Source organism: Gymnogyps californianus, chromosome 1 (assembly GCF_018139145.2).
Source record: "Gymnogyps californianus isolate 813 chromosome 1, ASM1813914v2, whole genome shotgun sequence".
Lineage (NCBI taxonomy): Eukaryota > Metazoa > Chordata > Aves > Accipitriformes > Cathartidae > Gymnogyps > Gymnogyps californianus.
The window spans coordinates 60,154,329-60,181,284 of record NC_059471.1 but is presented as its reverse complement, the minus strand read 5'-3'; the positions used below and the strand labels follow the sequence as shown (position 1 = coordinate 60,181,284).

The 26,956-nt window shown below is 38.1% G+C and overlaps 1 protein-coding gene across 1 annotated transcript in view; it reads left to right on the top strand.

Moving 5' to 3' along the window:
• Window positions 1-26,956, top strand: part of NALCN (sodium leak channel, non-selective) — a 260,771-nt gene that overhangs the window by 141,368 nt on the left and 92,447 nt on the right. Inside the window, exons 14-15 of the mRNA XM_050903338.1 lie at window positions 6,027-6,164; window positions 10,018-10,092. Coding sequence (XP_050759295.1) covers window positions 6,027-6,164; window positions 10,018-10,092 — 213 coding nt within the window. The remainder of the gene's footprint in view (window positions 1-6,026; window positions 6,165-10,017; window positions 10,093-26,956) is intronic.

Here is a 26,956-nt window from a genome sequence, read left to right as displayed (position 1 = left end):
CTAGATGTTTGCTATACAGTTTTTAACCGATCCGCCATCTCTATTTTTGCATATCTTCTTGGGCTGCACGTATTGAGCCATGAGAAGGACAGGGGGCGGCTGGGCCCTCTGAGGAAGGAATGGGAGGGGGAGGTCTGTTCAAAGGCATCAGTGTAAAATGGACGCTAAGAAATTTTAAAATTCACTGTATGGAAAACAAAACACGTTGTTAGTGTCTCTAACTTCCATGCCCTGGTTTCTCTTGGGGTTTGGGGCCATGTGCTGACTACTCGGTGTCTCAAGTTACAAAGCTGGGAATGCTGCTCTTCTTTTAAATGAGTCAACACAAGGTGAAAACCAGGCCCAACTGATCTCACCAGCAAAAATCTCTCAGTCTTCAGCAAAACCAGGACTTCACTCCTAGCCTTGAGCTTGGAGAAAGCTCAAGTTGTGAAATGTTAGTTCAACCTAAGCATCATCCCTTAAAAAATTTGAACAATGTAGTTGTCCTAGTTTCAGCTGGGACAGAGTTAACTCTCTTCTTAGTAGCTGGTACAGGGCTGTGTTTTGGATTTAGTGTGAGAATGATGTTGATAACACTCTGATGTTTTACTTGTTGCTAAGTAGCGCTTCTCTTAAGCCAAGGACTTTTCAGTTTCCCATGCTCTGCCAGCAAGCAGGTGTGCAGGAAGCTGGGAGGGAGCATGGCCGGGGCAGCTGACCCGAACTAGCCAAAGGGGTATTCCACACCATGGAACGTCATGCTCAGTACATAAACAGGGGGAGTTGGCTGGGAGGGGCGGATTGTGGCTCTGGCATCGGTCAGCGGGTGGTGAGCAATTGCATTGTGCATCACTGTTTTTTTCTTCTTTTTCCCCCTCTTCTTTTTTCTGTTATATTCCTTTTCCTTACTATTATTATTATTATATTTCATTATTATTATTGTTAGTATTATGTTTTACTTCAGTTATTAAACTGTTCTTATCTCAACCCACGAGTTCTGCCTTCTTTCCCAGTTCTCCTCCCAATCCCACTGGGAGCAGGGGGGGCAGGGAGTGAAGGAGCAGCTGCGTGGTGCTTGGCTGCTGACTGGGGTTAAACCACGACAGTAGTCTTAATTCTCTGATGCAGTGTCGTGGTTTAATCCCAGTCAGCAACTCAGCACCACGCAGCCGTTTCCCCCTCCCCCTCCCAGTGGGGTTAGGAGGAGGAAAGGAAAGAAAAAAAAAGTAAAACTCGTGGGTTGAGATAAGAACAGTTTAATAACTAAAGTAACATATAATACTAACAATAGTAATAATGAAATATAATAATAATAGTAATGAAAAGGAATACAACAAAAAAGGAAGGGGTGGGGGGAGGAGAAAAAGCCAGTGATGCACAATGCAATTGCTCACCACCCGCTGACCGATGCCAGAGCCACAAACCGCCCCTCCTGGCCAACTGCCCTCTGTTTATATACTGGGCATGACGTTCCATGGTATGGAATACCCCTTTGGCTAGTTCAGGTCAGCTGCCCCGGCCATGCTCCCTCCCAGCTTCTTGCACACCTGCTTGCTGGCAGAGCATGGGAAACTGAAAAGTCCTTGGCTTAAGAGAAGCGCTACTTAGCAACAAGTAAAACATCAGAGTGTTACCAACATTATTCTCACACTAAATCCAAAACACAGCCCTGTACCAGCTACTAAGAAGAGAGGTAACTCTGTTCCAGCCAAAACCAGGACATGCAGTTACAGTCTCAGTGCCACTGTCACATTTTTACAGGATGGCTACTCTTCTTTCAGGGTGTTATTGAGCACTCATGACTATGTTAGGAGAAAAAGGTAACTTTACACAGGTAGGACAGATTGCAAGCATTTCACAGCACTGGCCTAAATCCTGTTAGCTTAATTTGCAGAAGTAATCCCACTGATTGTAGGACTGCTTCCATGAATAAGGCCATTGGGATTTGGCCCATAATGTTTATGGACAAGCAGCAGTTACAAGTCAAGTACATTACAACTGTAAGTAGTAATTTTTGTGGCACCACCTCTGTAATAGTTGGACAAGATATCAGAACTAGCACTTCGGCTCATATATTCCACCAAACCTTTGCCAATCTTCCACTATAAATAAAAAGGTAGTTTGACTTCCATCATCAAAACAGCTAATTAAGTAATAGGGCATAAATACTCAAAGAAATTGACAGTCTTTTCTATAACACGAATTAATTCAGAAAATCACCATTTGCATAAATCTCTAAGCCTCATCTTCACAGATGTTGATTCTGTCAGCTAGTTGCATTTCAAATTAATTTTAAAATAAACAGTGGGAAGCATACCTTTCAGCTAAAAATAACTTGCTCCAAAGGAGATTGCTGGGTGCGAAGCACATACTTATTGTGCACTGCCTTATTTTCTTAAAACTAATGTTTTGTCATATACTGGACTTTAATGTTATAATAAAATGTTTAAATTCTATTGAAAGGCCATTTTTTATAACTATTCTTTATGAACAACTGGTTTAGATGGAAGATTAGATTTTTATGATGCTAAAAGAATGTCTTTTCCAAATTAATCTAGTACTTGTATTAATGAGATGTCCACAACATAGTATTGGTGGTATCTTTATACCTTGAAGAATTAAATAAAATACATATTTTTGAAAAGCAATAAACTACGGTAATTTAGTGTGATTCAGAGGAAGGGATACTGCACTGGCTTAATTATCCAGTCCCTCAGGTGTTTTTAAAGCCAGCAGTGGGGTGTGTTACTTAATGTAGTGCCCACCTTATATTTCAGCAAGGAGTGTCACAGCAGTCAGGTACGACCACCACTGGCTCCAGAGATGCTCTGAGTGCAGGGAAACAGCGACTGCCTGGTTTAGCTTCACCTCCTCCTCACGAAGGGAAGCTGAGAAGTGTGCTGAGCACTGATGGGGTGGTTGTCTTCTTCATCCTCAAGCACTGCTGGCAGCTATAAAGGAGGCTGAATTTCCTGCTTGTTTTGTACATGCCCCTCTGGCTACAGAAGGCCTCTCCTAGCTAAAGATCCCCAATGTTTCCTTCTCTGCATGTTTTGCATGGGGAGGTATTTTGCAGAGCTAGATAACACTTGTTGGGGTCGGGTTGTTTTGCAGGACCCTCATCATGATTTTTTGTAAGGAAAGGAATCTCTAATAAGAGTTCGTAATTTTGCACAGTGTAAGGAGTCTGCATGTGTGGTTGTGAGGGGGCACTAATGCAAAGGGAGGATCTGGCCACAGGTCGGCAGCTTGCTAGTTAAGGCCAAGATTACTGGCACGAACATAACGTACAGGGCACTGTGCAAATTCCAGCCCTCATATTTGGGCTCTCCTAACACATGACACAGCAAAGATTTTAGCTGACAAAGAATTTACAGAAAAGTAGTTGCGAGCAGTTTTCTCTGCTGCTTCCAGTTTATGCTAGCCTTTGTTCTCTGTGGGATCTGTGTGTTCAAAGGAAAGGTTGGGAGATTACATTTGGTCAAGATGTTGTTGATGTAGAAATTTAAGTCTTAAGTTTAACTTCATCTCCCAATGTGTTCGATTGCTCACTTGGATACCTTGATCTGTTCCATGTACACCTTAGCTTCACTTCTTGTGAGTGACTTGGACTTGTAGGCTTAATCATCTCTGAAAATTTGATTAGTGTGATTTAATTCTGAAAAGCAACTGTAAAAATAGCTCTCAAACTCCTTGATCTTAACCTAACAGTTTGTTTATGCTTCTGTCTGCTTCAGAGTGCCACAGAACATAGCAGCAATAAGAAACTGAGCTGGATTCTGGTGTGGGGTTTTTTTGTGAGAGCCAGTGGGCAATTTTTTTACAAAGCCATTAGCAGCTAAATGTTTGGGACCCCCCTAACAGAGTAAAAATGGACAGTTCTTCCTCTGAACATGATCTAGAGGCAACATGATCCAATTTTTGTACTTGAAAATATGTACCAGTTATAATGGACAGAGAAGAAAAAGCTTTAGTCCTAGGATCCTTATCAGTGGTCAGTGAAAGAGGGCCAGACACTGAGCTCAAGCACCGGCCTCCTGGTACTGTTTAGTTGTTAACTTTCTTCCTGCTTCCAGCGAACTCTCTCCAAGGCAATCCCTGGGCACGGGCAGGGGAATAATTCTTTCCAACTGGGCACCCCAAAAAGGCAGTGCCTTTTATGCAGTGCCTTGCATAACAAGATGCACCAGATTAGGTTGTCCCTGCCTTACCCAGCCCTCCTACACCACCCCAGCAAGCTTTGCACTTGCAGGCCTTCCTTTCAAATTTTAAGCATACAGCATACACCTTTGATTTCATAATACAGAAACAGTGTGTGGCAAGCTATGCCACGTCCTTCGTATTATTTCAGATAGTTGGAACCAGCTCCTTGTCACCAAATATTAATGATATGTTATGGCCATAGGGACATCACATAGGGCCAGGAGGAGATGCAGGACCAAGTGCTGAATGCATGCACATCAACAGTCTGCTCTAGACTAAATTGGCCTACACTGCAGGGTAGATATCACAGCCTGGAGTGGACTCCCTTAAGGGTGTGGGTGTAACCTTAAGGGTCCTGTTTGCATTGGGAGAAACTGCTTAGAGAAGACATTGTTTTGTTTGAAAAACTCTGCAAACTTGATAAGGAGCCCAAGCAAAGTACTTGCCTCTAGTTAGTATTAGTAATATAAACTTGAAGTCTCCCCCCCCAGTCAGTTTTGCCAGCAGCTTTAGAAATAAATTAGAACCCATTTTATTGTTTTTCAAGCACATAAGTTTATATATCTACATGTTTTCAGCTTTTCCAGCATGCATTTGGGCTTAGGGTAAGTTGATGCAAAGGGCTTTCCAGGTACTGTTTTCTCATGGGTGTAACAAGAAGAGTCCTGTTCTCTTTGTGCCAAGTGCATTATTGTGTTAATCTGCTGTTGCTGGGGGTGTTGGGCACACTGAGCATGGACATAATGTATCTTTATCACTGTGTTAACATTTTGAATTCGAGGAATCCTCTTATCTGGAAGCTGCATTGTTAACGTCTTCAGTTTCTAACACTTTTTTGTTATGTATTAAACTTCAGTAAGGTATCAGCTTTGATCGTTGCTGTCTAGAAAGAGAGTACTTTTGATGTCAGGCAAAAGCAAAAGAAACTTGTGCAACAGTTGGCCTCATTGAGAGATTTAAGACTATCAAGATCCACACTTCAATACCATAGTCAAACTTCTGTGGCTGAGGCAGAGCACAGTCCTCAGTGTCTGTGTACGATGTACATGTCATGCTCACACATTGTTCAGGTTGAGTTAGGTTCTGGTCTGTGCTGTAGGCTGAAGTTGGAGTTTCAGAGGTCTGAGACATCTGGATTCTAGGCTTATCTGGATTCATATATTCCTATCACCAAAGACAGCTGGTTGAAACATTTCCATTATTCCCTCTATTTTTGACATGTACCCCTGGTCTGAAGGGATTTGAAGATGTTACAGGAACAGTTCCACAAGGAATGCTATTTACAAAATGTATAGGGGAAGAATCTGACTGACTGAAACGAGTGGAAGTACTGGGACCTTGCCTTGTATTCGTTAGTCTCATCTGTGGGATGCCTAGCATGCTTCTGCTATTAAGATAACATAAATATATGGTCACATTTAATTATAACACTTTATTATAGGTATATTTATAGAGAGGTAACACCAAAGAATAAGCATAATGCAAAAATCGTAATACAGTATAACATTCCAAACAATGATCTCTGATACTCGGGATATTTCTCCTATTTTGTCAGCCCTGGAGGAAACCAAAAAGCTCTTCATATGGGCTAATGGAGCTAGGACTATGTTTACAAGTTGCAGATTACAGTTCAGTCAAAGGTTGAGCTATTTATTTCTCCTTTAGCTCTGGAATAGCGTTTCACCTGACGTTAAAAATTGAAATGCATTTTTTATTAAGATTTAAAAACCAAACTGAAGCAGGTGTTCTGTTCTGTTAAATCAACTTGAGGAATGTGTCAATAAAACCATATTAATATAATTTGTGAATTGTTAATATGTTTGTAATTCTTTTTCTTGCAGGCGTTCATGTCAATGTTTCAGATTCTCACACAGGAAGGCTGGGTGGATGTCATGGATCAGACACTGAATGCTGTAGGACATATGTGGGCACCAGTAGTTGCTATTTATTTTATACTGTATCATCTTTTTGCTACTCTGGTAAGTCTTCACTTGCAAATGTGCTGTGCTTTTCTTTGTTTTGAATTATTCTCATAGCTCTTCTATTACTTATTTTTCTCAGTTAGTTAAAACTAATTGAGATGCTCATTTTCAGCGTAGAGGGCTTTAGGATTAGTTCGTTGATGTGGTAGAATTTACCCTTCAGCCATGTGGCATAAGGTGGTGGCCTTTGTTCTGGTGTGAGGTATTGTTCTTCATAAGATCCAAGTCACACTGCTAGACTAACAATATAATTGTTAACTGTCTTGTACCTTCACAGTTCTAATGATTGCAGAGTTAAGCGAGTGCTTTTATTTATCATGTAGAACTGGTCTCCTCAGCTTCCATTGCATTCTCTTTACAGCAGTAATTAAAGTGAGCAGTGTAAAGCCTCAGGATATAAACTCTTAACTAGAAATCACTACTTTCCTGTTGCCTGATGCAAAATCAATGCATGGAAAATGTATGATATAGTATATCAAGCAAGAAAAGGATGATAACTAATACAGCAGTTCCCTGCATGTGTATGGAAATGGGGATTATATCTAAAAAACCAGGTTTTTATAGAGAAAATGGTAAGGAAAACAGCTTTTTGGATATCCTATATCAATAAGGGCTTGGTACTGTATTTTGAGTACCAACACAGTAAAATACCACAATCAGGGGAATAACCATTTTGCTTACCGTACTTTTGCTCATTTTGTATTTTGCATTCACTGCAGTTTTTGATGCACTTATTTTCACTTTCTTCATTCCGTTTTCTTTCTTTGCTCAGTTGTCTACTTATGTAAGGTACTGACTGTATTTATACAATCTCCATCAGCTTCAATCTACTTCTTTTACTTTACAGTATGTCCTGTTTCACTTCTAAAGACTGAATAGTCCGACTGTAATTGTGGGTGCAGTGGGTTCCTTCATATGGATTGAAATCTTGACCACTTTATAAATGGCAGTAAAGTGCATTTGATGCTCTTAGAGCTGCTTAACCAAATAATTAAAGTATAAGCCAAACAAAAGTATAAGCCAGCAGATATATAGGACATGTAATTTGCTCGCAAGGTTCAGAGGAGTCCTTGGGGTCTGGAAGAGCGACTTTTCATGCTGAAGTAATCTTTAAAACTCCTTGGGAAGTGGGGATAGAAAGCAAAAGGGAAGTGAGTTTTGGTCATGGATTTGAAAGCAGTTACTGGTTAGAGAATCTCATTGCTGTTTTTCTGATTCTTGGCCAAGAACATTGTCTGAACTGGAATGCGTTTTTATCTCTTAGATGAGTATTAAGCAAGTCCATAAAGTAAATCAGTGTCAGGTGGCCTCGGTGCTAAAAATTCACACCTTAATTGAGAAGTAACTTAGCTGTAAGAGCAATTTTAGTATTCTGCTTTATGTTTTGTGTTTTGAAAGAGTCATCTGGGACTTCTCCATTTGTTTACTCAAAGCACGCACTTTGCTAGGAGCGAAGTCACTTTTCAGTACACCATCCTCAGTCCTTTTACAGGGAATTTGCATTTAAGTACACGGTCCTTGCTTTGCTTCATAAGTGTACACATTTCTTCTAATTCACATACGCAGATTTTACATGGATGAAGAAACTCTGCTAAGATAACTTTGCAGAATTACTTGGCCTTACGAAGTTGTTAGTTTCGGTTCTAAGATCTTCCTCAGACCCTGGAAGAGAAAAGCTGTGTATTACAGAGTTGTCTGGAGGCAGAAGAAGCTTAAAGAAAGAAAATAACATGGAATTGGTAAAGGAACACGAAAACGGTTGGGCTGCTACTAAAACCAAAAAGAAGAGTTCTAAGAATAAACAGTCATCAGTGAATAACAAGAGTGAAGTCAAATGAAGAAATGACTTTCACCAGCCAGAAGAGGGGGGAGGATTAGAATTGAGAAGTGATAATTGCAGGCATTTGGCAAAGCAGACTGTAGAGCCTTGGAATGAAATGAATAGGTTTCACATTAGAAGGCAAAGAAAAGTTGAAGCTCAAAAAACAGAACCTCTGTTGGAAGCAAGGACTGTTATTAGTTGAGATGGCAGTGGAGGAAGTTAACCAAATAACAAGTTTGCGTTTAACTTTTCTTTTGTGGTACATTGTCTTTGGTTGTTGTTGAAAAAAAGTGAAAAGGGAGTTAATAAAGGTCTCGATGCCTTGATACATATCTGTCCATGAAGCAGCAAGACTGTAAGAGGTGATATATTTAATGAGTACTATGCTTCTTTTTAGTGTGGAACTGTACTTCCTTAACTAGTATGCTCTGAGCTGCAGGTACTGGAGTTATCAGACTGTATAAAGTATCTGAAGAAGAAAAACACCGTATTATAAAATCCTGACAGAATGATAGCAAAACTGTTCATCAGCAATTAGGGATTGAAGTAGTTTGTACCAGGGATTATGTATTTTATCAGAATTCTGTCTTGCTTTGCCATTCTGAAGGCCATCTTAAGTTCCACTGTTCGTAGTAGTCGGATCATTGAAAAACTGTATGAGGTACTGTTTAAGTACATGGCATATACAATATGTCTTTTCGAACAGCTGCAGGAAATTCTATATATTGCTAAAGCCAGTTTCCTATTAAAAGAACATTTCTTTTTCTGAACATTGACATTTTATAAATTTATGGGTGAGAGGCCTTCCTGTGTCTTCTGTACCTTTATAGTTCATGGAGGGAAAGGGAATCCTGCTCTGGGACAAGGTCCAGACACCCAGCTCAGATGCAGTTTGAGTTCCAAACTCCTTGTCTGGTATACTAAGCTACTTAAATTTCATGTAGATGGGGAATAATTTTCCAGTGTGATTGAATGACAGGTAAACTTACAATTCATTTACAACAGTGGTGGACGGATATGTCTGCTCTGGTTGTCACTCAGTGATCCAAGACCACAGCAATATTTTAGGCCTGTAATTCTTTTAAAAGAGCTTAGATTCCTTCCGCTATCTCTAGGAAATTGGTGCTTGCCTGTAGGAGGTCAGTATGTTTGAGGATATTTGCCTTGAACTCAGAGACTAAAACCTTGGCAGTTGCTGACAGCTGTAAAGCTATGTGTATACAAATTTACTGCCTTAAGATGTAAGTTGTCTGAGGATATATGCTGAACGGTGATATCCTCCCTCGCCTACATCCTTGCTCTCCTAGTTCTGTCTCCTTCTCAGCTGTATCAGTCACATTTGCATCTTCTTTGGCTTCTGGTCAGTATCTCTACACAAGGAAAATACAGTAATCTGATATACACTTTTTTCCTCTGGGATTCTTCCTCCTAGAGGCATATCTACACAATATTTAATGTATAGTAAATGAAAGTGCATGGCTTTCCTATACTGTGGCTCCCGATGCATGCAAATAATGAGGCAGCTTACTTTTCTTTCAAAGTGGAGTTAGCTACTTTGCACAGAGTCACTCTGAGCATTAAGCAAGTGCATGAAGTAAATTAGTGTTAGGTGGCTTCTGTGCTAAAAATTCACACCTTAATTGAAAAGCACCTTAGCTTTACGAGTAGTTTTAGGATTCTGCTTTGTGGGGGTTTTTTTTAATTATTTCTGATGAATTTAATTTTCTTTTCATGTGAAATACATTTTAATGGGTATATTGTTAAACATATAGAATGCATTGGTCATAAAACCTAGAACTCAAAGTTTTTAAATTCATATAATAATTGTATGATAAGCTAAAAACCAATTTAGTACTTGCAAAATGGCTAGCAGACATACATAGAGTAGCAGGTGATATTAGTTCAACAGATGTCAAAGGCAAGACTCCCATTTACATCAGTAGGGCCCTCATTTTTCCATGTCATTTCATAGTACTTCTTAAGAAAAATAAGGCAAGCTTTAACAAATAATTTGCAATTGTTTTGTAGATTCTACTCAGCTTGTTTGTTGCTGTTATTTTGGACAACTTGGAACTTGACGAAGATCTGAAGAAACTTAAACAAGTAAGAACATGTTTTTATTGTGCTTGGAAGTAGTTTCAATAAAGCATTACTTTACTGGTGTTTTTATGGTAAAAGATGGGAAACATCTTCATTAAAATGAACAAAACAGCAGATGTTGAAGAGAAGAGCAGTATTTTGTTAGATAGTTAACCGTCACACAATGTGAGGTAGTGTCGGGTCCCAGAAAGGACCGTCGTGGACAACCCTCTCTGGGATGGCCGATATTCGGAATACTCTTGGGTTAAATTAAGGTGAAACGACACCAAACGATCGGTTAAACATTTATTTATGCCAGAAGCTATTTGAACCCTTATGACAAAACTACTCAAACCTTCAATTTTACAACCTTACAAAACTATTGGAACTTTCAATTTTATAACCTGTAACGTTATAAACCCTTAACCTTATAAAGGAGAATGTACAAGAGAGAGGGAAAGACAGAAAGAGAGGAAGAAAGGTAGAGAGAGAGAGATAGAGGGAAGATCTGGATCACCACCCTGGGTTCCAGGGATGTCTCTGGTCCGGTCCCTTTGGATGGTGGGTGCACACGTGGCTTCTCGGATTGGCGTTATTTATAACCCAGTCCCTGCCTCCAGTCTTGCTTCATATGCTAATTATCTTGCATGCGCAGTCTGTTGTTCTGGTACCTTCTAGAAAGGGGTTGGGGGGTGCTTCTAGTGATTTCGATCCCCCCTCCTCTCCATCAGAAACGCATGTGTAAAGCTGTCTCAAACTTACTCTTTAGATAGTCATCCAAGATAAGAAAATCGGCCCTAGAAAAGTGCCACCCTGCCTCTGCAAGATTCTCTCTTCTAACCAATCCTTATCTCATTAATTGGTCAACATTCTTTTCCATGGAGTGTTTGAGACATTAACCCTTTCGTTTCAGTCTCTCACAGGTAGAAATTAAGAGATTGTAAAAAAGAGATTTAGAAATTGGTTTAAATATTCGATGAAAATCAATTTAGGTAGTCATGTAATTAAAATAATTTTAAAATGACAGCTAGGTCATCTTTTTGCTTCTAATCTAGTGAAAGATGTCCCTGCCCATGACAGGAGGGTTGGACTAAATGATCTTTAAAGGTCCCTTCCTAACCAAACCATTCTGTAATTCTATATGATACTTTATGAGCACACCGTAGCACCACTGCAGGGGAGAGTACTGGCAAGGGTCCACAGACAGGAAGCGGTAGAGGGTATTAGGTTGAATGTGTTAGGTGAGTGCTAAAGACACTTGGCAAAGTTAACTTGCTTGCTTGATTCTCCAGATTTGGGGACTGAGATTACCAAGAAGCCATTCTCTCATGCTTGAAATCCCAAATGACAATCACATAAAACAAATGTAACTAGAGAGTTCATGTTGGCCATTCTGACCTTGTGCACAAACCACCAGAGAGGAAGGTATCTGTAGCTTTTACATAAATATATAGCTGCGCTTTAATCTGCGCGAAGAGGAGCAAAATCGTCACCATTGGCCTATTTCATGCATGAAATAGCAAATTGAGAGCTTAATATGTGGGAACCTCTTTTGTAATATTTGGGTTATAACCTTCTTTCACCCATCATTTGCTGGTTTTATTAATCTTTCAGGTGGATCAGCAATTGTTGTAGAATTATGTTCTTTCAATTCTTGAACAATAATCACCCAGACAATTTAGTTATTTTACATTGAACTGTTACATTGAAACTACTGTGCCAAATAACCGCTCCCTTATTTTTCCTTGTATATTATTTTTCTTTTAGTTTTAAAACTAAAGTGGTGTGTTCATTCATTTATTTTGTTTGTATTCGTTGTGTTCATTTTCTACATACTTCGCATTTGTGGATTTAGAGATTGTATGTTTCATGTATGCTCACTGAATATGTAGAATGTGTCAAGCTAATATTGCTTCCCAATCTTGTGTTACTTTAAGGCACTGACAAATGACAATATTATATAGTTACTTTATATTTGTCTTTATAGAATTCAATACAGAAATCAATATTGTTTTTGCTGTCACAGTATTAAGTATCAGTATGTATTACAAACTCGAAATAAGTTAAAAAAGCAGGTATTTTCTGCCACAAAGAAATATAAATACTGGATTTCAGTTAATCAGCTTACATAAGTGAAATGAGAGATCTTATAGATGATTTTGGGATGGCCAGACAGTCCTGAGTATGCAAACTGAGTACACCAAATCAAGTTTATTCATTTTTCTCCTTGCCAGTCTCAAGAGGTAAAATGATCTGAAATGAAAATGGCTCAGAAGTATGGTAAGCAATGTCATATCATACTGATAATCTTACAGGAAAATTTTCATAATGTCTGCATGACTTAGGAGCACAAATCAACTTTCTCAAGTGAAGAGCTTAAGATACGAAATCTTGTGGCTTTTCTGTGAAACTCAGCATCTTTGATTCATAAACCACTTTAAAAGTCTACACCTTTGCTTATGAAATGGCAGCAGCATGACTTTGTGTTTTAGCAGCCCACTCTGGAACTGGTGAACAAAAAGCAATTATGAGAGGCCACAACTTGCAATGCTTTCCACTGTGTCAGCCTGAAATCTTGTTAGCCTGGTAGGAATCCTGTCTCCGTAATAGCAGTAGAGCACACTCAAGTAAAAGACATAAACGGAATTTAAAAAAAGAGTCCCTCAACTTCATAGCTTTGAGACTGGCAGCCGCATAACTACGTGAGTGTGGTGCTGGGCCAGAGTAAAACTGCTGCCTGAGTCACCAGACCTTCTAGCTACCGTGTAGTGTGGCACCATGATGACATTGATAGTCTGTTTCCATGACCCAAGTGGGTATTTAACCAGAGGACAGCCATTGGACATACCAGTTTGGTTAACTGGATAATGGTATATGCATTATACACCATTATGACGTATAAAGATGTCCAAGGTGGCTGACGCTGGTTCACTTGTATTTATGCTTTTGAAATGTTGCTTTAAACAGTAGCCTCTCTTCAAAGACTATTACTCAGTACTATTGAATGTATTTGCTTCTGTTATTTTATCCAAACAAATTAATGTTATAGGAAGTGTTGCATGTTTTAAAAATGCCTAAGGTGAAAGGAGGTAAGATTTAGCTCTCAGGTTTTTGGAGCTGAATCATATGGAATTACTGGAATGATTGTACAACTGATTAAGTGTCTAGAACAGAAAAGGTTTCCTGTGTGGTAAATGTAGTGGTATCACAGGCTCAGTGCTGATAGTGACTGTGCGCTACTATACTGAATTATTGGTTGTCTTATCTCAGAAGATAAAGCAGAAAGAGTTTTTAATTCAATGATATTTTGAATTCTCCACTAAAAAAAATGGACTGTAAGAAGGAGGATTGTAAGGTAATTGTTATGTTTTAATCAAGACCATTTCTATAAAGAAATAGATCTGTATTGCTGCACAGGAAAATTTTTGACATCTGTAATTAAAAGCTGAATGGTGTTCCAAGGGAAGAATCAAATAATTCAAACTGTTAATGTAAAAGACACTGACTGGTTGAAAATGGTGAAACTGTGATGCTCTCAAAAGTATTTCCATCCTCATGCTTGCATTTTTTCCCTGCCTTTCATGGCTGTAAAGCTTGAGGCCCAGGGCATTTTCAGATGATGAAATATCGAATGTTATTCAAGGAAGGAAGGAGAATATATTTAGACCAGAAATCACACCTAGCTAATAATGCCTTTTGGGATGTGTCCTTCTTAATTATGACTTAATTCCTTTTCTTGAACTTGATAAGAAAAATAATGTTGCTTATCTTCCAGATTATTGGGAAAGGACTAATTAGCTAATATTTGCAATGTACTCTAAAATGTAAAATGATATGTAAACATTTGGTATTCACGTTGGTTCAGTAAATACGAATAAATCAAAGCAAAAATACATTAAATGACTAGGAGATTATAAGTAAGATTGTAAAATAATGTATTTAAAAGCTATTAAACTTTTAGAATTAAATTTGCCAGTGCAAATTTAGTTAAGGATATACATCATGATTCAGTTTTTAATTACATTATTACATAATATTCTTTCCAAATGTCTGGCTTCATTTAGTGCAAAGAGTAGATAAAGCTCACTTTAATAAGCCAGTAGTCGATATTTTTTTCTTCATTGTACAGCGTGTGATCCCTGTGCATTATTTATTGCACAGTGTTCAAGCTTTGCTACGAAGACAAAACTATTAATCTCCTTCCTGACTTTTTTATGGTACCCCTCATAAGTATCTAGAACAAACATGAAGCTTGTAAAAGATTAATTTAAGTGATTTACTTAGCACCACAGGCACACATAGGAATAGAATCTGTTTTTCCAAGACACCATTCAGCTGGTTTAAGAACAGAATCATTCTTTGTATTCTTACAGCTCCATTCATTCGCAGTACGTCTCCTATCCTCTGCCACAAGTCTCATTCTCTCATCTATGTCTGCCATGATAGCTCAAGTCAAGTGAAAAGGGGTTGTACCATAGCTCATAGTCACCATCTATCTGTGCAATAAACTTGATCCTCTGCAGCAATCCAGACTGAACCTAGCACGCTACTTAACCTCCAGGTTTGAGGTTGATCCTGCTCATCTTCCCGTGAGGCCCCTTTCTGTGGTGTTCAGTGCATCAGTTAAGTGGCTGATATCAATCTTAGGCACAAGAAATCTATCAGCTACAATCTTAACTTCCTTCTCTTTTATTCCTGTCTTCTGCGCCGTCTGCATAAACTGTTGCCCCAAAGTTAAAAAGAAGCTGAAAGGATTTCTTTGATTTCTTTCACCTTTTGTGATAAAGTTTGGACTTTCTATTTAGAAATTCAGCTACATCACATGAGTTGAGTTATTATTATCCAGATGTTGTTTGACTACTTCAAAGAAGTCTAAGAGATTATGAAGCATGACTTTCTATCGTGGTTTAACCCCAGCCGGCAACTAAGCACCACACAGACGCTCACTCACTCCCCCTGCCCAGTGGGATGGGGGAGAATCGAAAAAAAAACCTCGTGGGTTGAGATAAAGACAGTTTAATAGGACAGAAAGGAAGGAAAAAATAATGATAATGATAATAATAATAATAATAAAATTACAATAATAATGCTGAAAGAATTAGAATATACAAAACAAGTGATGCACAGTGCAATTGCTCACCGCTCGCCGACTGATGCCCAGTTAGTTCCCGAGCAGCGATCCGCCCCTCCCGGCGAATTCCCCCCAGTTTATATGCTGGGCATGACATCGTATGGTATGGAATATCCCTTTGGCCAGTTTGGGTCAGCTGTCCTGGCTGTGTCCCCTCCCAGCTTCTTGTGCCCCTCCAGCCTTCTTGCTGGCTGGCCATGAGAAGCTGAAAAATCCTTGACTTAGTATAAACACTACTTAGCAACAACTAAAAACACCAGTGTGTTATCAACATTATTTTCCTACTAAATCCAAAACACTGCAGTATACCAGCTACTAGGAAGAAAATTAACTCTATCCCAGCCGAAACCAGGACACTTTCCTTTACAGCAGCTGTGTTAACTTTTCCCATTATATTTTCCACATATTTACTAATTCTATTGTTATTACATTTCTATCAATTTGCCTAGATATGAAGTCAGACTGATTAGTTTCTAATTTCCCATGCTCTGTCCTGAAACCCTTTTTTAAAGTTGGTCACATTTGCCACTTTCCTTTCTCTAGCTACCGAGTTTATTTAGGTGACAGGTTATTCACCACTGCTCGTATGTGAGCATTGTTATATCTGAGATCTTTTAGAAGTCTTGAGTGAGTGTTATCAGGTCTTGGAGAGTAACAAATTGACCTCGTGTCAGTTATCTTCCAAAAGCTTTTCTCCTGACATTTTTGTTGGGAGATTTGTCTTCGGCACGGTTTAGGGTCGTCTTTGACCTCCTCTGTGGTTGACACAATTCATTTTGCTTTCTTGCTTTGGTTTTAGTTTTCTGAACTCTCGATTAATAGTCTGTTGCTCTTTTAAACTCTCTGCGGATCTTGCTGCTTTCTGTATGTTCTTAAAAGCTTCCTTATTAGATTTTATTTCTTTAGAAAGTAGTCCCTCAAAGTCTTTCATGCTCTGCCATATTATTGTTTTATAAAAAAATTGCCAGAATTTATACTTTTTTCTCTATTCTTTGCTTAGCAAATGGCTTCCCTTTCTAAAACATATCCATTTACTTTTAAGAGCATTGCTGGCCTTTTTGACCTTCTTGAAGTTTTTCTGTAGGTGGTAGATGTATTCTGTGCTTCTAAAACAGGATATTTAAAGTTACTCCATACAACCCTCCTCCTAGTTTCTGTCATTTGGCCGTTCCTTTAAATTTCTTTTCAAAAGCTTTATGATTTTATGTAATTCATTTTTTAATTTAAATTGAGTGTAGTAGATGGTTTTGACCTTCTATTTGTAAAAAAAATTCTGAATTTCAGAGCATTTTTATGACTGTTACAGAATAGCTTTTTGATATTTATGTCATGAACTAGATCTTGCTCAGTACTAAACCATGAGGCACTTCTTCACTTACTTAGGTGTTCTCTGGCTGTATAACTCAGCAAGTTACTTATGAGTAAAAAGTTAGTCTCTTTCTTCTACCCTTTTCTAAACATACATGGGGGTAAACAAAGGCTTCTCACTTTTATTACTGCTTGTCTTTAGGCCTTTAATACTACTTTGCATATTGAAGTTACTTTCTAATCCTCATTTACATGTATACAGAATATTTCTTCCAGTTAGGCATGCAGTCTCAATACAGAGGGATCCTATGCTGTTTGTGTATGCATTTACCTTATTTACTTCATTGACTGTAGATTTTCTGTAACAAATAGCACCAGTCTTTCACTGGTGCAATGTAGTGTCAGTCTGGATATGTTGCCTGGTTCTGCATATCCTGATTCTGTAGGATCCTACTGCTTGTTACTTCTACCAAGTTTCTCAGATGTCTTTTGTGTCAACATGGTGGGGTTTTTAATAACAGGAATTCTAGTTCAATCATGTTATTTTTTAGGGTTCTACTATTAGTATAAAAGCCTGTATATGTGTTGTTCTAGTCTAGTTTTATGTCCCCTCCTTAACATGGCTTTATTTCTTCTGTTTTTCTGTTTCCTCTCAGAATTTTGTATACTTTTAGGATTCCCGTAGCCTCATTCTGTACAGAGAAACTCACCTTTACCTTGTTGATTACTCCATTTTGGGCTTACTCTACTGTTTTAGTACCTGCTCCCTGAAATACCTTTTGCAGCCAGTGATGAAGTTCATTAAAAATGTTTCGGAGTTTTAAACACCTGGGTAGAATTCATCCCATTTCACTAATACATTACAAAGTTGTATATGCAGTTTGTATATTCATGTAGGTTTCCTTCTGTAGTCACTGAAGAGTAGTAGATACTTTTGGAGGGCAATTTTTAGAGACGTACATTTTGTTTGTAGGGTGGCTACAAGAAAATTTTAAGCCAACCATGAGATTATCCTCAAGCCACCCTAGCTGTATAAATCATCTTTCCTTCATCTGCAGCATAGTTTGTAGTTTACAGCAATGACACCTGTATGACACTACTTTGCAAGTGTATCCCAGCTTCCCTTGTACTATACAAAGTGGATCCCTTCTAAGCATACACAATTTAAGAAGAAAGATTTATGGAATAATAGCAAAAAGATAGAAAACAAAAGGTAGGGATAAATGATTGTTTTTCATAATAGAGGAAAGGTACCAGTAGAGGTCCATGGTGATCTTCGCTGGGACCTGTGCTGCTCAGTATTCGTAAGTTATCTAGAAAATGGGGTGAATAGTGAGGTGACAGAGTTGGCTGATGGTGCAAAGTAAGTAAAGGCACACAAAATTAAAGCTGATTGATTGTGAAGTATTCATATTTTGTGGCTGAGAAATAAAATGTCAGATGAAATGTAATGTCAATAAATATACAGAGAAGCAGCCTACTAGATATATGAATGTAGGCTTTAATTAAGCTATCACCAGTCCAGAAAGATTTTTGAATCATTGTAGATATTCACTATCATCTCAGTTCAGTGCTTACCAAAAGAGAAGGCAAACACATTTTTAAAAATTATTGGAGAAAATTGTTAAACAGAAGTGAAAACATTACTGTTCTGCCATATACATCCAAGATGCTTCCATGTCTTGAATACTGCATGCAGGTAAGATCACACCATCTTTTTAAAAATAAGATATGATAAACCTAGAAAAGGTACAGACAAGGATAATGAGGATGATCTTCAGCGTGTAAATGAGGTGACTGAGGAGGAGGCTAAGACAGAGTTATATGAAATCACAAAAGGTGTGAGAAGTTGAATAGAAGACTGTTTTACTTCTTCCACTGTAAGAAAATGAGAGGGCACTCAATCAAATCAAGTTGGTTTGGTTTTAAGACAAATTAATAGAATAAAAATCCTATAAGGGCTGATAGTTTAGATGTAGCTTTCCGCCCTAGATGCTGTCAAAGCTGGGAAAGCACACAGGAAGTAAAATTACTCTGTATTTGATCTGTTCTTATGTCTCAGACACCTGCTGCTCCTTGTCAGAGACAGGGTACTGGTGAGATGGACCTTTGATCTAACCCAGTGTACTCATTCTTACACCCCCAATGTTCCATAATCTGAATGGGATTTCAGAAGCAATTTGCAAATAGCATAAGGATGAACCCATTGGTGGCTAAAACCATATATGCCACCACTTTACTGAGTTGTATTTCCACAAGGGAAAGAGCAAGCATCTCAAGCATCTCTGAGTATAAGCAGTGGCCTAACTTCCTTGGCCGTGTAATCTTCTGTAATCCTATTTCCTGGAATTCCGCTGTTAAAATATATGTAATTTTAACGGTATTAAAATACAAAATGTTCTTGATTTGCCTTACGCTTATGATAACAACCCCAGCTTACCTCACTACCTTTGGAGAGTTTATCTGACGGCTTATATCAGACAAGATTATTGTGTCCTTATTTTACTACCAGACAATCAAAGCTGAAGAAGTGACATCTCTGGGTTCATACATAAATTCCCATTATGGCGAGGAATCAAACAAAGTCTGTTCTAATGCTTAGGCCCCTCAAGTCAGTGAGGAATATCCATCCACTTTAGATTGTTGAAATCTGACATAAGCGTAGTTCTGCTGCTTCAAAGGAATATTCCCTTAAGGAAGACCAGATTTCTGTCATATCACACGTGTGCTGTCTGTGCTCACTAGTGCACACTCACAACATGAGTACAGATGGCATTCATTACTAAAAATATTTTCCCAATACATGCCTTACTACCTAGCAACAGAAATTCTTGGAGGAGTAAACAAGAGTATGCAGTAGGGACATTGTTCTTCTAATTTAATTAAATTCTTACTCTCACCAGTGAAGGTACATGTCAGATGTACATGCTCCTTTCCCTCCAATTCTGCTCCATATCATGAAATATATACAAGATTTTTTTCCCCCTGAATCCATATCAAAGCAGCAAATGCAGGAGGCTGCAGAGACATATATATCTACTTATAGTATATATATTTAAAAAAAAAAGTCCTGCCTTTAGAATTATATTATTTTACCTCTGTGCTTTTAAAAATAACAGATGTTTACCATGTTCGTTTTCTCTTTTTTAAATGTCACTTTTAACTATTTGATGTTGAAAACAGAAACTTTCATAAACAAAGAAGTTTAGAGATAACAATAGCTTCTTTGCTGGTTTTGTCTGTTGAGATAGATTCTTGTTTTTGACAATGGTTAACATCTGAACAGCTCAACTTGATGTCAGTGGTTCAGGGTCAGGTTTTGAAATGCTTAGAAGCTTTGCAAAAAAGAGGCAGTTCCAACAAACGTTAGTGGTCTTGACAGGACTTTCATAGCAAAAGCATAAAAGAAAACCATTAGTCAGTCTGTCTGATAAGAAGGAGCAATTGCAGTAGAAGAAAGTTAATCGGGAGTTGAGTGCCATGAAAAATGGCAGAACTGTCATGGAATCTAGTTCCATAATACTCTTTTTTTTTTTTTTGTGGTGGTGGTGGTGGTGATGGGGGCATGGGGAGGTCTATACTGGGGTCCACTACCATCTAGTTGTCCAGAACTACAGCAGCAGGGTACAGAGGTCTTTGAAAAGAATAATAATAAAAAAAACCTATTAATTTTTAGGTGTTAATCCCTCTGAAAATCTACCCTGTTTTTTCTGGTTTTGTTGTTAGGGAAACAGCAATTAACACCTTTTTTTTTCTCACTAAGCAGTTACTTTTGCTTCTTCACTACTCTACTTAGTACTTTAGGTTAGAAACTCCCTGATTTATAATGAGACTTTTGGCCTCCAACTATCTAAAGGGAGAGTACTTGATGTTTTCTGAACGTTGTACAAGATCTGGCACAAATATTCTAAATATGAATTTGATACTGCTCCCCTTTCACTCAAGAATGCATAAGTGAACTTTTGGTTAATGTCAGTCAAGACAAAGCAAGTTAGTCTCTAAAGAGATTGTGCTGAGTCCCACATTTTTCTCTAAAGTAGAATGAATTTGAATAAAAGATTCAAGTCAGACATTTATATTAAGTAGGATAAAATATTCTTTTCAGTGTTTCAGGAATCTGATCACCATAACATCCTGTTGATTTTAAGAGGGTCACAGATACTCAGTTGCTTGTAGAGTTGGAATTTTTATTAAACTAAAGCAATATTCACATGCCAGACAATTCAAACTACATCCACAGAACAAACATAAAACTTCCTTTTTGTGATTGCTATAGTATTCGGGTTTTTTTGTCTGTAAGCTGGAGACAAGAAGCACAGTTTGTACCTTTGATCTTAAATTCATGTGCAATCAGTTGTTGATTATGCAATTATTATTTTGATGCAGTTAAAAAATATTTCTAGTGTCTGTGCTTTTCATATCCAACTTAAAGCAATTAGATTCACATTTTTAATCCATGTAAAAGAAATCTCCCAAGACTAAAAAACTTTGTGCACTTAAAAAAATGCAGTTATTTTTAAGAAAGAAGTAAGAGTGTATCTTCTGATGTACACGGAAAAAAATAAATCATGAGAATTCTGTGTGCTTATGCAGTAAGCAGCATAACAAAAAGTTTTAATGCTTTCATAGTTAATCCAACACTCCAAAGTTTAGAAGCAACTATCCTCAAGTTTTGGAACAATTATATATGAAGAAAAAAATTCTCATTCTTTTAGATAAAGGTTGGAATTTTCTAAAAAGCCAAAAGATAAGATTCATGTCACCTTGTTAGCCATGCGAAAAGTTAGACATGTAGTCTAAGCTAGTCATCTGCACTTGCCTGTAGTCATAGTTACCCTCCAGGGAATGATTCATCCCATCCAAGATGGCTGCTCTCTTTTTCTATTACAGAGGAAGTCTAGACAACTAATTAGGCAAAATGACTGACTTTCAATGGATAAAGTTAAATGACATGAATCTCCAACTTTAATGAATTAGGAACCGGCATTTCACTGACATTTAATCATGTGGGTGCTTTTACATTACTGAGGCCCAAAATCACGGTGTGTAACACTAGGCATCTTAGTGAAGTTCCTAGGTTTGGGACCCTAATTTAGGTTAGGCACTTAGATGATAATGGCAAGAAAGAAGGATAAAAGTCAACATTCAAAGCTGGTCATCTCTCTTCACTCACAGCAGAGAACGAGTTCCTCATTTGTGAACTTAGGTTCATAAAATACCAGGTCCCTGGTGTTGGCGCTTCAGTTAGTTTTCCAAAGGTGCGTGGCACAAACCCAACAGGATCTTTGTAGACGTTCCTGACTTCCACCTGGGTTGGCTCAGAAGGAAATACAAGCCCTGGCTCACTTGTGGAGCAAAAGTCATGCTCAGAGAAAAAGGCAGTATGGTCTGTGTGAAACTAGACATTCACCGTTTGCTATGGGAATATGTCAGAAATGTGGCTCTCAGGTTTTACTGTGTCCTACTAAGTTTTTGTAGTTATGTTTGGTCTTAAAAGACAAGTTACAAATAAGTGCTTCCCCAGAGAATAAGGCTCTCACTGCACTGCCAGTGATGTTGAGGATATTCATCTTATATTCCCTGCAATGATAAGTTTACCAGTGTTGCTACATCAATATCAAGATACTGGGAATTGGGGGTTTTTTTTATTTACTATGGCGCTCCAGTATTCTTGCCAATATGCTTGGCACCTTTCTCCCCTCAGCCGTCATCATTATGGTTCCCATTTTCTCAACTACTGGTTCTTTTTCTTTCATATCCAGACACAGTTAGTGCAGTCTTTTGTTTACGTTAGGTCATACATTTGTTACTGCCTGTAGTCACTTCTCCACAGTCATTTTTAAAGGAATTTACCCATCTTCCCTTTGTTGGAAATACACAAAACACCATCTGTTTATTAAGAGAGCCTCCGTAAATTCATGGATGCAGTACTGGTTCCCTTGAAACCTTTCAAGGTGTCTCTCCTTTTTAAAGTTGGCTCTTGCTCTGGGAATGATCGCTACTCTCTTTTGGACTAAAACGTCCTTCTAATAATTGATTATCAGTGTTTCTGTGTCCAAGGTATATACTTATTGCTGAAATTCATGATGTGAGAGAAAGCTTTCACACAAACTAGGTTTCCAATATGGAAGTCACACTGGCAAAGAGATAAAATGAGCAGTACACTGATCTTTTTCAGAACTAAATACAGAAGTCAGGTTTGCAACCTAATCTTCCATTATTTTTTTTGTCTCTCTCACATATAGCATGTTTCTACTTTCAGTGCTGGGGATGGTTGCAAATTTTAACTCGTTTTCAGGTTTGGGGTTTTTTTGTTGTTGTCGTTCTGTTGAAATCAGATGAACAGAAAGAAAAGGCCAAGGTTTTGCTACCAACTTCTTGACTATACGTTCATGATGTTTGCTGAAGCATTCTATCTGTATATTTATACCTTTCCAGTTTTTGTTTGCTTTTTTATCTGTTTTTAGATACTAAGCTATGAAATTTGGTTTCCATACACTCTTGCCCTCCAGATGTTCATAGCCTCTTCATGTAAATCAGTTCTAACAACTTAAACAGCTCACTGGTTTTCTAGCTAGTGAAAATACATGCTATTTTTATAGCTTCTGCTAGACACTCCTGCTGCTGTCTTTTTTTTATTATTGTCTGCAAAACAAATGAAGAAAGCAACCTGAACTCAGTGTCCTGCTTATTTTTCTTTAACTTTTTACTGTGAACTTCTAAGAATAAATATTTCTGCATTGATCCTTAACTTTGTTTTGGTCAAGAAATCTTCATAATTAAACCCCTGTGAGAGCTTTGCAGAGGTGAGGGCTAACAAAGTGATTTATTCAGCAGAACTGGTCATACAGAGAAGATAAGGCAAAATCTGACTGTCGGCCAAACTGAAGCCTGTGTACTCCAGTACCAGGAGTGAGGCCAAGAGGTTCTACCTAAGCCCGGTTCCAGTAGGAGAAGGAAGTCTGGATTGTCTGGTATGAAGGATAATTGAAATGGGATGCCTGAAACAATACAAAAGTAAAAGCTTTTCCTTAATGTGGATTTGGGAATTGAGAAAATAGTTACACGCTGTAAGAGAGCTCTAAAAAGCAATTATTTCCATCTCTGTTAAAATGAAAGCATGTAAACTAACTAAGGCTCTACATGGTTTTTTTCCCCATGCAGAACCCTCGTTTCTCACAGAACGTGTTCACATGGCAGCTAGCCAGTGGTCTGTTAACTGCTCGCCGCACTACCATGCATGACGTATTAAAAGCAAAGTACTTTCCTTTTGGGAGGGAAATAACTCCTTGGAAAGCAAGCCATTTTAAAGAGGACAGTGCTCAGGAAAAGAAAATAATGTATTGGAACAGTCCTTGATCCTCCCTTTCTCCCTGTTAGGAAAACCAAACCATAAAGAATTCAGGTTTTGGAGTAAAGCACAGTTACACAGCTATCATCTGCAGCCCAAACCATCTGTGATTTGATATTTAAAGTGCAAGAGCCTGCATTATTCTGAAACCAGAACATCTGCAATGGTGAAGCTTTAAGCAGTTGGCACTTTTACCAAGATTAACAACAAAAAAAAAAAGGTTGTATTGAACAAGGTAACTGTATTCAATAGCCTGTTGTTTCAGAATGCTCCTAATGTTAAGTATACGCCTTTGGGTCTGGATAGTCATGTGGATAACAAAAGAGGAAAATGTAATGCTTTCATTGGTTCACTATATGTCTTAAGTAAGTTCCTGATGTATATCAACTAACTCTGGATTCATGAAAAGATTTAGATGAGCTGAGAGAAAACAAGCTGCTTGCAGTAGCTGCAAGTAATTTTAAGACTTGCCAGAGCTACTCTAGGAATCAAAACTGTTAATGCTGGCTGTCATTTTTAATCTTTGAATTGTGATATCAACAGATCTGCATAAAGCTTCTCTAAAACGACTTTCCAATGATGTCAGGTCTTATCTATTTACCACATCCTATAAAGATATCATAGGCTTAGATTAAAGCCATTTAAGAAGCAAGGGACACCAGATTTTCGTGGGATATGTAGGATGCAGTCCTCCACAGTTTAAAACTGTACTTCAGCTCTATGGTTCTGGACTATCCTTCATCCTATTCCTCTTCTTCTTTTTCTTCTTCTCATTTAAAAACTTAGTGAATCTCTCTCAAAATTCTTAGAATATGTTTCTATTTTAAATGATGAGAAGAAAATTATTTTCTGGTTCAGTTTTAGGAGATCAAACTTTCCAGTTCATTTACTGAAGCTGTAGCTTACATAGGAGCTCAGGAGTTGTAACAAATTATTACTACAAGATTTTCTCCATGAGTGCCATAATGTGATCTTCATTTATATTTGGCACCACTTACATTTTCTTTTCTTTCAAAATGTGTCTGTCTTGAAAAACTGACTTGAAAGTCTGTAATGCATTTAAGTATTAGTAAAAAAAGTAGAATACTACTTGTGGAAACTTGTTGAAAGTTGTAATTTGTAAGAGATGGTAAGAGTTTCAACAGATACTTTTTTTAACTTAAGGTGTTACTGAGAATGCATGTTCTTATGCATATGCGTGGGGATTTCGCTGACTCTCCCTAAGCTCACAGTAATGTGGAAATTTGGACTAAGCATGAGCAGGGGCAGGAGAAAGTTAAAAGGTCATTCACAGTGAGATGACTGTTTTTTCTATTTTCCAATGCATAACAACTAAGTTTTCTTTGTCTTGTTAGCGTTACCTTGAAAATGAATAACGTATATTCTTGCTGTGTATAATACTGTTCTCTCAAACCTCCTCTGTGTTATACATGCATATGTGCACGCACACACACATCTGCTATAAAGTTTTCTGTTAAGAACCCCACTAGCTAAAAATCAGTTATATCTGCCACTGCAAAATACTAAAGCTGACTTACTAGTGCAAGTGAAGTTGGCAGGAGCATCAACATTAACTTCAACAGAATGAAGTTATATAAAGCTAAGGTGAACTGCAGTACAAACTACATAATGATCATCATCTCCGCTCAGTATCACTTCGTGTAGAAGTCAAATCTGTTAGTTCAAGGTCCCCTGTGGGCAGCTGAAATGAATATACTTCAAAATGGAGCTTCCTATTCACCAGAGGAAGTGTACAATCTAGAAGAATGTTACATAGCCATGGCAATACTTGGCGTGTGCTGGCCATCACAGTGCAGCAATGATGCATTCCTATTGGCACAGTGTGTCAATAAAACTTTCACACAATGATGCAGTAGTAGCTGAGATTTCTGAATTATGTTGCCAGCTATCTGGTCAATGACTTTTTATGTCAAGTACAACCTTAGGACAACATTGCATCATCATTACCACTGCTGTCTTCCAGGACTATCCTCACTCCATCACGCCCAACCGAGCAAAAGTGATCCCTTGCATGGTTTCAAATAACAGGGGTGACCTGTAGGCCTGATTTAATCTTTTCATTTCTTCCATGCCTCTCCCACTACCCCTTTTCATTCCTGAGCTCCAAAAAGGCTTTCAGTGTCCTTGCAAAATCGGGGGGAAAAAGGGCTTTATTTTCTTGAGACCTGGCTTTGTTTTTTAATTTGGGCAGGTCACTAAGGACCAGTCCTTATTTCTGTGGAGGCTTCTTACTTTCACTTTAAAGCATAAAGCAGGTTCAATATGAGTGAAATGCTAGCCTTTCACTTCCATATTTAGCAAACAGGGACAACAGTAATTCTTCCAGTCCAATCTTCCTGTGTCTTGGTGAATTCAGATTGTAACTTCATGAGAACAGAGGATGCCTGTTTACAGTGTGTTGATACAGCATGTGGACAATATGGTGTCCCGGGCTCTGCTGAAATCTCTAAGCGCTACTGTAATATCCACAAGAATTATTAAAGGGTGGTGATGTCTTTTGCTGGGAAGTAAGAGAGAAAACGGCTCCTCATGCTTTCTTCTTTTTCTTTATGTAAGTGCGTAGACTGTGATGATTGTGTCCTAAAGAAAAAGATGCATGATCTGCACAAATTGAACTTTACTCTCATATAACCAGCTTCTGTAATTTCCATTTATGTGAACAGATCCTTCGAAAGCAGTAGACAAAACATAGATCTCATTTAATGTGTTTATGCTGCCACTAGTTGGGCAGTGGCACTAGCTCAGCATGGTAAAATAGTATTGGTTGTATGACTTGGCAAGCTATTCTAGAAACTTTTCAAGTTGTTTTTTTTTTCTTTATAGAAACATAAACAAACTCATTTCTGGTTTAAACTACTAGTGGTAGGGTAATCCTTACAAAAATAGTGGCATATCTACTGGTAAAGATTGAGCCAGTCCTGTAAACGCTTAAATTAATAGCAAAGCCATCATAAAATGTCATACAGAATTTTAGATTATAATGGCTTACAACTATTCATTTAAATGTTAAAGCCCTGATCTGGCTAAAACTCACTGACACAAACCTTGTAGGAGCTGACTTTAAGGCTTGGGTTCAT